Source organism: Zalophus californianus, chromosome 8 (assembly GCF_009762305.2).
Source record: "Zalophus californianus isolate mZalCal1 chromosome 8, mZalCal1.pri.v2, whole genome shotgun sequence".
Lineage (NCBI taxonomy): Eukaryota > Metazoa > Chordata > Mammalia > Carnivora > Otariidae > Zalophus > Zalophus californianus.
The window spans coordinates 119,151,124-119,162,842 of record NC_045602.1 but is presented as its reverse complement, the minus strand read 5'-3'; the positions used below and the strand labels follow the sequence as shown (position 1 = coordinate 119,162,842).

The following is an 11,719-nucleotide window of genomic DNA, read 5'->3' as shown; positions in this document are numbered from 1 at the left end:
GGGAAGGGGTGGAAGGAGGGGAGGGGCAGGGAGAGCTGGAGCTCGGAAGCCAGTGGCTTAGAGACAGTTTCAGCCCAATGGTGGGATGACTGGAGTCCCCAGAAGAGGCAGCCTGGGCAGAGAGCATTAGAATGCATGTACAAGAAGAACAGTGCCTTGGCAGGCTGTGCCACTCAGAGCCCAGAGGCCAAGACCAGGAGTGGTTTGGGCTGGGGATCTCTTGGCACTGACTCCTGAAGGAGCTGAGCAGCACCGGTGGGAAAGGCTTGAACACACACTCTCCCCAGAGCCCAAAACAGGACCACTCTGCAATCAGCCTGACGCGTCGCTGGCCACCAAGGACCAGCTGGAGGTCCTGTGGGCAGAGCAGGCAGGGACGCACAACTACAGGGGAGGCAGCTCAGGGGGTCACATGTTAATGTCCCGTCGAGTCAGTGGCAGGCTGGAGGGACAGCTCTTGGCAGAGGCACCCTCACCATTCTCATTGCTGTTTCCTTGGGTGGTACAACCACCCCACACACGTGGTCTGGGCAGGAAGGCGCTAATCGGGCTGCATGGAACCTTCTCAAGCCAACCCTCCTCACAGGGGCAGTGGGTGGGGGTAGGATGACTTCCTCTGTGTCTCCCCTTTCCTGACTGCTAGCCCTGGCCGAGCCCAGGTTTTGCGCAGGCAGAAAGCACGGCTGCCTTTCTGTGTTGCTGAGATACAGGCAGCCAGCGCCTTGGTGAACAAGAGCCTCCGTACGGGGGGCTTCCACTGGCTGTGTTTGCATTACACAAGCCCTGTGGTGACTCTGTACAGTGACACAGAGCAGCTTATACCTATGCAGGTAAGCAATTCGTGTATAAAAACAGTATGTCACTATGTTGCACCCTGACACTAATATAATGCTGTATGTCAATTATAACTCAGTTAAAAATTATTTTTAAAAATTAATCTAATTTTGGGCACCTGGGTGGCTCAGTTGGCTAAGCGACTGCCTTCGGCTCAGGTCATGATCCTGGAGTCCCGGGATCGAGTCCCACATCGGGCTCCCTGCTCAGCGGGGAGTCTGCTTCTCCCTCTGACCCTCTTCCCTCTCGTGCTATCTCTCATTCCCTCTCTCTCAAATAAATAAATAAAATCTTTAAAAAAAATTAATCTAATTTTGAGTACTCTGTGAAACTCTACAAAACCAGCATGAAAACCCACAGATCTAAATTATGAAGGTCAGGCAAAGCAGAGCACACGCGCCCTGGAAAGAGTAAATGAGAAACACCCGTGCAGGAGTCAAACCCCGGCCTGTCACCAAAAGCACACACAACATTGTTAGATAAGAATCTCCTTAAAATTTAATTGACTAAATGTATTACATTCAATATTCCATGGGTTTCTTCTGGACAAAGGATCAGCATAAATACAAACAAAGCCTCTGGGCCTTGTCCCCTAACTGAAGAAGAGAAAACACAGAAGGCAAGAGACACGGGTACACCTTCGTATTTACATTTCGCCTTTACTTTACAGTTCAGTGCCAGAAATATTTACAGAAAATACAATAAGAAAAAGATCATGTCTTGGCAACATACCGAAATTCATACAAATTGTATATATGATTTCAAGCAAATAATGATACTGCTTATTTTTTAGCCACAACTGCCAAGCCCTTCAGAGGAGAAAGATGTTCTTGGTCACTGCAAGAGGCAAGGACTTGGGAAACTTGGTTTGCTTCAACAAATATTTATTGGGCGCCTACTATATGCAAGGCACTGTGGAATCCCAAATTACACCTTTTCCCTCACCATTAAAAAAAGAAAAGCATCTGAAGAACGTGAGTTGATACTCTGAGAAAAACACTATACAGTACATGGCTTCTTCAGCTACCGAGAACCCACAGTTTGATTCCACACTGAGCGGGTGGATTACCTTCTATCTCTCTGTCTCGGGGAAAGAGGCTGTCACAGAAATCCTTAAAACAGACCATCTAATTCAACCTATTGTTTCATGTAAACACAGAAATCAATTCTTTTCAGGAAGATATAACCTGAATGGGATTTAAAATGCTGAATGGAGAACCACTGCCAGCAGGAGTGTCAAATTACCCCCAATACATCTTTATTACTATCTACCACAAAACAGGTCTTTGAGCAAAGCTGATTTCCACCTTGGGTTAAGTCTCACCTTCCAAAGGAAATAAATGCTCCCGAAGACTGTCCCTCTGAAAATCACTCTGCAGAGCCTGACAAATGCTTCCCCACAGTATGTAGAAAGTAACCATTCATAAAGGCCTCATACACACAACCTGTGGGCAACTGACATTACTGACCAAAGATGTAAGTCTTTTGCATTTCTAAGGAAGTCCAGAGGAGAATGGGCTGCCCTGAAATTGAGGACCAGGAAATGGCAGACAGCATGCGTGCGTGAGGGGTTGTGTATGGCCAGGGCAGGAGGGGGTGAATCCACCATGTAACTATTCCTTTCAGAGGGCCAATGCTAGGTAGGAGGAGGTCTTAGGAGGAAGCACGGGACAAAAGTGGTAGCTGGCTGACCAAGGGAAGGCAAAGCCTCCTCACTGTCGTCAGTGCTCCCAAACAGAAAGGAGGAGGAAAGCCCCCATCTCCCGAATGGGAAAAAGGACTATGAGGGGCCACCTGCCTCTGTCCCTTGGGTAATGCTTTCCTTGTCACCAAATGCCACACTCATCCACCCCCTGATAACATCTGTCACATGCAGCAACTATACTGTTTAAGCCACAGACCAAAGTGGTCCTTGCTTCCCTTCAAAGTGTTATGAAAAGACACTAGCAAATTTATCAAGTGGACTACTAAAGGTTATTACTAGTGACTAAATATGCTCCTCTGGCATTATTCTACTCAAAGTGATTTTTAACAAAGGCAGTTGGGTGAACTTAGTGACCATGAACTCAAACCCATACTTGTAAAAGTTTCCAAGGGTTCTTACCGCACCCCCTTTTTAGATAAATGTTATCTTGAGCAGAAGGAAGGAGCACCTCACGAGGTGTATGTACCCTATATTCTGTTTGTGCTGTACACACTGGGATCTCATGCCTTTGGGGGCTGCACAGCTCTAAATCTATCCCTCCTTCCCTGGGAGATGATAGGCTTCCAGATTACAAACCGCATTCAACACAGTTATTATTCACTTATCAGTCATGTATTACAGAGTTGCCAGAAATTAGAGCAAACTGAAGGATCAGGAAGCCTACCCTCAACACGCACATCACAGTATATTTTGCTGACAGTAAAACTATGATAAAGGTAAAAGTTTTATCTGAAGAATCACACCGAGGAAGTATACCTACATCCGTTATTTTTAACCTCTGGAATGTTGTAAGTTGCCTATCAGTTTAAGCCTCCTTTGTTCATGTCCACTAGAAAAAGGGCCCATTTTTTCTTTGAAATGTCAATCTGGAAATTCCATGAAAGTTGTTAAACCTCACCTTATACCTGCTGAGTTAATAAAACATTTTAGGGTAGAATTTGCTCATCTTTATTTTACACACCCTACCCCCATGCTACCATCTGGAAACACCCAGATTTATTGCCCAGATTAAAAAGAAAATCAATTACCCAATAATATCATACCCTGAATGGAAACTGGAGTCATAGAAGGAGGAGGTAACCTTTACCTGAGCTTAAAACAAACATGAAGAAAAGGGTACAACAAACTTAAAACCAAGAACTGCTATGATACCCACATTTCTTGCTCACAGATGACAAAATACATACTTTTGGAATAGAAATATCTGCACAGGGAACTAGGCCCTACATTATCCCCCACCCTCAAATGAACTCCCCAAACATCAAACCAAGCACACCATTACGGCCCTGACCTACAGTCTACTGACACCAGAGTTCACGCGGGAAACCACTCTTAACACAGCTGTGAGGACTCCTCTTTGGACTTCAAATGTCACTTATTTTCTTAACATAAAATAATCTTAATAAAGAAGAAAGCAGAGAAGAATAGGAGAAATGAGCAGTGTATACTCTAGCACTGTAACAGGAATCCTTGGAAGGTTGTTCTGGGTCTGGCCACCTCAAAACATTTATCCCTGGCAGAAAAATAGCAGTGAGGTAACAGAAGTATTTCCAAAACCCGGGCAGGGATTTGTTGTGCCTTCAACTGGCAAAGGTCCAGAAAACATGGTCACAACAGCCATTTCTAAGAGCAGCCACCCTAGGGCGTGGTCACTAATGTTTGTCAATTATGATGAAATCCAGTAGCTCTCTGGGAGAGATCTGAATTAGTAGCATTGAGAGGCTATGTCCTGGACCCCAAATTAGAATCCTTCATAAACTACTGCAGTTTCCTGCTTGGTCCTGAAATAAGAGACAATGGATGAAACCAAATAATTTTCAACCCTTGTTGTGAGCTTACACTTCTCAAAATTTAACCAAGAAATTACCAAGGAATTAAAAATGTTTGGCCTGTCATCATGTCCCCAAGCCACACAGCAATGGAGAGAGCGGAGGTATTGCTGCTGTCTTACAACTTTTAACCCCACAAATGCCATCTGTGTCCCCGTTAAAGGACAGGGCCATGCCTCCACTGTAGATCTGCTCCCGGGCTGCCCAGAAACTGAGGCCTTCAGATAGATCTGTGCAGTAATGAGGACGATAACTTTGTGAAATGTGGAGGAAACATGAAACATTTTAATGTCAGGCTTCTTATCTAAACAAAACACATTTATGCTCATTTCTGTCAGTTGGACAGCTGGACGACAAATGGACTTACAAGTGAGCAGAAAGCTGAGATTTTTTTCCTTCTCCTCCATGCTATCATCAGCATGAGTCTTTAAATATCCTGGAAGATTCTGAGACAGATTTCAATTCTGAATATAACCTCCTAAAAAGTGAAGTATAAAACTATCTTCACCTTCTAATTTGCAAATTTGATACTACCAATGCACGTGTTTAAATGAGATGCATAAAGCCTTTCTCCTCAAAAGGCTTATATTTAACTAAAATTGTCACTTTTAAAAGAAAGTTTATGACTAAAATGTATATCATCATTACCAGCAGGAATATGATTGTGTCTGGGAGCCCATTTCACTAGAAAGCCAAAAGTCTTCTATCGAATGGGTTTATGTGTTTCTTCTATTCTGGTGATTAAACAGTAAGCTCTTGGGGAGTGATTTGTTTTTCTTTTTACAGTGATCACCTATCAAATTGTTTTGCTCTGATATCATAGCCCCAAACTGGAGTTCAAGAGTCCTAGACAGACAGTATCTAAGAAGTGCAGTTCTTGAGTCCAACCTCCTGGAAAAGTGAAGTATAAAACTCTGGCTCCAGCTGCTTGTTCCGGTACTTGTTGACGATGTCCGTGATTTTCTGTTTCCGGCGGACATGTGGTGGACTGTAGGAGTCACTCTCCAGTCTCTTTCTTCTACAAATATTAATTACAGTCTGCCTCACCAGAAAACCTTGAAAACAGAGGGTATTAAAATCAATGTGAATAACTAGCCATCTAGGTGAACTGTCAGTATTCAAGTGAACTACTCCCTGCAAAGTCAAACCTAGTTCATTCTATTTGCAAAACTCCCTGTCCCTGGAGAGACGGACAACACTCTACTAAGATAAAACTGTTAGAAGAAATACATGACAAGGGAAAACAGAAGCAAAAATCTGGTCTGACAACCCACTTTCCTGCCCTGGATTATACACAGCTATCTGATTTCCCAGGCCTGGAAGTTTGTGAATCGTAGTTCTACATGTACTTAAGTAGACGAAGCACAGTTAGAACAAAACATGCTTCTTATTTATAGCATTTTTTCTTTTTTTTTTAGATTTTATTTATTTGAGAGCAAGTGAGAGAGAGAGAGAACAAGCAGGGGGAAGGAGAGGGAGAAACAGACTCCCCGCTGAGCAGTGAGCCTGATGCGGAACTTGATCCCAGGACTCTGGGATCATTACCTGAGCCAAAGGCAGATGCTTAACCAACTGAGCCACCCAGGCGCCCCAAACCACAGCATTTTCTACATGTGCGATCTATTAAGTAATTTCACCATTTCCTTATTTCTACTTCTTCTTGGTTCATGAAAATGTTTAAACAAACAAATAAATAAAAGAGAGAAACCTTAACTCTTCGGCCATATATGAAGACCTTACCAAGTGCTCGCCTGCTGACAATCATCCCATCCACAAGTGGGATGACCATGTTAAATTTTCCAGTGGCTCCTTGAATTTTTATCCGGAATAATCCAGTGTTTAAAGGATGGATAAAGATGACAGGAACTTCTTTTTCAAGAGTGGTAGATCTTAAGAAAAGAAAATTCTTTTTACTCCAAACATATAAAAGTTGAAGTGCCCCGTGTGTAATATAAGAAAATTAAGGACACTTGATGCCGGGCTTGATACAGTCTGATAAGAGCCAACGTGTCAGTCTGCTCAGGATCCTCCTTCTGGGAGCCCATGTTGCTGTACCCAACCTCCCACCCCCATCAACACCTGGCCCTAAAGGCCCATCACTGGGGTTGGGCTTTTCAAACTGACAAAAAAGGGGCTAAAAATGTGTTTTAAAATCACTAGGTAAAACAAACAAACAAAAACAACCAACCACTAGGGACACAGGGTGGAAGCAAAGGCAGAGGAATCTCTGGCAGGAAGCTATGAACCCAGCAACTGGCTATGGGACTTTCTTTCACTTAGTCCCTCCTTCTTGTAGGGAACAAATGTGGGGGTGGCCGGAGTGCAGGGGAATTCCACCACAGTCAACCCTGGCATCTCAAAGCACAAGTGGGAATATAGTTGAGTCCCCCTTATGAGAACCTCTGATAAAATTTTTGTTCAGGGGTTGGGGGGAGGAGATTGTGAGGCCCATTAGTCTGGGCCAGCTGCAAGTGTCCTCCTTAGCAAAGGTGATAAATGGCTGTATCTTGGCAAGGCCAAAGCCTTCAAAGCCTCTGAACAGGCCATGGGTGCTAATTCACAACTGTGCCTTTAGAAGACTGAGACACCCATCATGCTCAGGGATATGTCACCATGTCTAGAGGTACCCATGTTATTACTCTGTGATACTTGCTACAATGTATGTTGGTATTTGTTTTTTTTTTTTTTTTTGCTTTCTTTCTATATAGGTAAGGTGATTCTGGCCAAAGCAACACTGAGTCAATTTTCAATACATTATATAAAAATCGTTCATATAGTTAATTCTGTCATCAAGACAAATTCTTGATTTTACCAGTCTACCAACAAAATACGATTTTTACAGTCTAGTCATATTATAACTTTTTTTAAAAATTTTATTTAATTATGTTATGTTAGTCACCATACATCATTAGTTTTTGATGTAGTGATCCACGATTCATTGTTTTCATGTAACACCCAGTGTTCCATGCAGTACGTGCCCTCCTTAATACCCATCACCGGGCTAACCCATCCCCCCACCCCCATATTATAACGTTTGACCTAAAAAGATTGAAACCGTTAACACCACCACCACCAACACAAGACACTTAAAAGTTCTCTTTCAAACTAGTTCAAGAAAAGTTCACCTCGAGAATTATTCTAGTCTCTTCAGTAAGTCAGCATCATGGAGAAAAAAAAAAAGACAAAAAGGGCTGTTCTATAGTAAAAGCACCTGAAGGCATGATAACATCAGACACAAAGTCCCAGAGTGGATTCTGGTTTGAATAAATCAACTATAGAGGATATTTTAGGGAAAATGGAGAAATTTCGATATGAACTGGTTACTAGATAAAATTAAGGAACTATTACTAATTTTATTATTGTGATAATTTTATCTTTATCTATTTGAAAAGTGTTTTTGTTTTTCAGAAATGCAGACTGATATATTTAAAATGTCTGGATCTCTTATAACTTGCTTTAAAATACTTTAGCAGAAAAAACACGAAGTTTTAAGAACGACTTGTCCTCCTGGAGGGGGGTGGAGAGATGGGGTAACCGAGTGATGGGTATTAAGGAGGGCACGTGTTGTGATGAGCATTGGGTGTTATAGACAACTAAGGTTGAACACTACATCGAAAACTTATGATGTGCTATATGCTGGCTTAACTGAACATAAAAAAAAAAAAAAAGAATGACTTATCCTTTTCTGGAAATTTAAAAATATGATGTTAAAATAAACCACCTTTACTCCAATTCTATGACAACAATCTAATGATGTTAAGAACAAATTCATCTTAAATGCAATACAAATCAGATCATGTAGCTTGATATCAAAGGCAGCTCTCTGATGTACAAAATAAGGCTAGCATCTGGGGTCAGAAGCCTGAGTTCAGATCACTTTCTCTTTCATTTACTGAATGTGTGAAACTGAAGAATAACTTCTATCATCCTATTTTAATCCATTTGTAAAACAGAAATGATAATGGTACCTCTTGTGAATTGTTTTAAAATACTTGTTTAAACCAAAAGCAAGCAAGCAAAAAGCCTTGAAACTATAAAGCCTACACAGATACATTGTTATTAATCCTAGAATCCAATTATCCCCTTTTATCCTTTTTGTGCATGGGCAGCTAAAATAGGAATCTTAACTATAATAAAGTTAGTATTCCATTTTACTTAGAAATATTTTTCCATTAAATAGCTCATTTAATTAGGACATTTTAACCACCCAGAATGTTTTGACCAATTTAACTCTATTACTCCTATCTAATATTGACAGTTTGTTATTAGTCTTCATTAATACTTAACTGCTTCCACCATTTTTCTCTTTGCTGCAGATAAATGTAAAACAGCAATTAATTATGCCATTTTAAAATGCTTGTTAATTTATCACCTTGTGCACGTTATCTACCAACTTCTTTGATTTTTCCCCTATGCTTATTTCCTATTGCCTTCATCCCTTTTGTTCCCTTATGTCTTTCTTTATGAAATCACAACTGACATATTATCATGAATAGGTTTCTCTAGGCTTCAAGACATGCTGATGAGCCTCAGGCAAAGAAAGAGTGTACCTCAGAGAAGTGCTACTGTTTGCAGTAGTTTCCACACCAGTACTGATCTCTGTCAGCAGCTCTGAGAGGGGAAAGTTTTCTGGAAGAAAATAAGAGCATTACAATTAATACCTCCCTTATATTTCTAAAATAAATAGTATGAAATAGAATTTCCTAATCTCTTTATACAAGTGTGTAATAAATATATGGACTGTGGTATCCTAAAATACATAATCCTAACCATTCCTCACCAAAAAGAAATCTCCCTCAAGACAAATTTTGGCTAAGTTCATCTAAAGCTGAGTTTTTATAGAACATGATCTGTGGTCTTTGAGGGCTTGGTTGGAAAGCAATGATCACACCTTTCCACAAACCCTGAGCTGGATGAGATTCTAGGCTAAGTATGCATTTCTAATGCTCTCATGTTGCTTACATAAAAATTCATAAGAAACTTATCCAAAGCAGAATTCCTAAGGACAAATTAATATTTACACCAGAACTAGACAGTAGGGTTCATGCAGAGGTGAGGAAAGTGTTCCCCCTTCCCTTTTCCAGAGGTCCTGGGATGACCAGGAGCTACATGGAGTGGGACCAAGTCGCAACAAGCCATTCACTGTGATATCAACAAGAGCTAAAAGTTTTACATCCCCTAGTCATCACAACTAGGAAGTGCCATGAGTGTCTCCATTTAACAAATGAGTAATCTAAGGCTTAAAGAAACTGAGTGAGAGGCAGAGCCAGGATGCCAACACAGGCTTGCTGAACTCCAGCCCCAGCTTCTGGCCACCATATCACATCTGTGCTGCATCTCCCCAGACATTCAGCAAGTCATTGTCATTCTATAGTAATTTTACTTATGGACAAAGTCCTTACACACAGTACCTATATCATCATAGCGCTCCACCCAGACTACAGAAACTCTGGTCTCAGGTCCAAGGGGAGGCACGGGGCGACCCTGAGGCAGCTTCTTCATTCTGGAACTGGGACTAAGCTATATGAGATCAAGAAAAGGAGAAGGGGGAGGGGAAAAAAAAGAAGCAGCTTAATAAAACTACCCAGCCACATATTCATCAACCTGCCCAGTGATGTAAATATCAGGTCATGGGAAATCACTTGAGGAAAAAAGTGAAATATATTTGCAAAAAAGCTCTTCTTTGACTCCTGTTTATCAAGTCTCAACCTAGAACAAAGAAATGAAGGTCTTAAATTCTCAAAGAAGATAAGGAATACTGACCAATTATACTTTAATAAAAATAAAACTTGTGGGCAGGGTGCCTGGGTAGCTCAGTCGGTTGGGCATCCGACTCTTGGTTTCAGCTCAGGTCCTGATCTTGGGGTTGTGGGATGGAGCCCCGCGTCTGCTGGAGATTTTCTCCCTCTCCCTCTGTCCCTCCACCCGCTAGTGTGCGCTCTTTCTCTCTAAAATAAATGGATAAAGATGTGGTCCATATATATGATGGAATATTACTCAGTCATCAGAAAGGATGAATACCCAACATTTGCATCAACATGGATAGAACTGGAGGAGATTATTCTAAGTGAAATAAGTCAAAAAGAGAAAGACAATTATCATATGGTTTCACTTATTTGTGGAACATAAGGAACAGCAGGGAGGACATTAGGAGAAGGGAAAAATGAAGGGGGAAATCAGAGGGGGAGACGAACCATGAGAGCCTATGGACTCTGGGAATCAAACTGAGGGTTCTAGAGGGGAGGCGGGTGGGGGGATGGGTGAGCCTGGTGACGGGTATTAAGGAGGGCACGTACTGCATGGAGCACTGGGTGTTATAGGCAAACAATGAATCATGGAACACCACATCAAAAACTAATGATGTACTGTATGGTGACTAACATAATAAAAAAATTATAAAAAAAAATAAGAAATAAAATAGAATAAAATAAATGGATAAATAAAACCTTTGAAAAATTTTCGGGCAATGTCTTAATGAGGGCTTCAAAGGATTTAAGTCTATCCATCTATGGCCAGCAAGCAGAATGCTTTCCTCATCACAGCAATGTCACTAGTTTGCCTGGGGAGCCTAATCTCTAAAATGTCCCATAAGCAAATTACTTCTAGTTCTCATTTCTAGGCCAGAAGTTTCCTACTGCAATCTAGGCCAAAAAAGTCCTTTTTTTTGTCAACAGAAAGAAAAAAAGAGCTGCTTATGTCTTTGATATCATGCAGTTTGCTTCTGGCTTCCCTGCCCACCTGATCGGCTTGAAGTTTTTCTCAAGGGCTAGCAGGGCTCTGTGGCTCCCCTTTAGCAAACCGGTGCTCTGAGCACCACCACTCGGAGGGCACGCAGCAGGGATGAGTTTATGCTAAAGCCCTAAACAAAGATACGTGGACAGAAGAGAGACTCTCATAACTAAGCTGAATTTTTAAAATAAAACTGCTTTATTAGCACAGAAATATACCTGTGTTCAGCAGATTACAGAGACTATGGCAATTCCCCTAAATTCTTATTTCCATTTCTATTTGTATTGTGGCAGTCACAGAAAATGACTGTGGCTAAGAGATCTTCCCCAAATTGGTGGCAGACACCAGCCCTACTCAAAGACCATTTTCTTAGCATGGCTCCTAATCAGCTTTGAATCTCTGACTTCAGCCCTAGATTTAAAGGGCTCCTATGGGGCACCTGGGTGGCTCAGTTGGTTAAGCATCTGCCTTCAGCTCAGGTCTGGATCCTGTAATCCCGAGATTGAGAATCGGGCTCCCAGCTCAGCGAGGAGTCTGCTTCTCCCTCTGCCCTTCCCCCTACTTGTGCCCTCTCTTTCTCTCTCAAATAAAGTCTTAAAAAAGGGGGGGGCTCCTATGATTA

At 41.7% G+C, this 11,719-nt stretch overlaps 1 protein-coding gene across 7 annotated transcripts in view; it reads right to left on the bottom strand.

The window, feature by feature from the left end:
• Positions 1-1,309: 1,309 nt before the first annotated feature.
• Positions 1,310-11,719, bottom strand: part of RALGAPB (Ral GTPase activating protein non-catalytic subunit beta) — an 83,092-nt gene continuing 72,682 nt past the window's right edge. For 5 of the 7 annotated variants that reach the window (XM_027621186.2, XM_027621188.2, XM_027621189.2 and 2 more), the window contains 4 exons: positions 9,780-9,888; positions 8,919-8,997; positions 6,109-6,257; positions 1,310-5,423 (listed from right to left, as the gene is read on the bottom strand). In XM_027621186.2, coding sequence (XP_027476987.1) covers positions 5,230-5,423; positions 6,109-6,257; positions 8,919-8,997; positions 9,780-9,888 — 531 coding nt within the window. In that variant the 3' untranslated portion in view covers positions 1,310-5,229. The remainder of the gene's footprint in view (positions 5,424-6,108; positions 6,258-8,918; positions 8,998-9,779; positions 9,889-11,719) is intronic. The other 2 variants (XM_027621187.2, XM_027621191.2) reach the window with 1 other exon arrangement.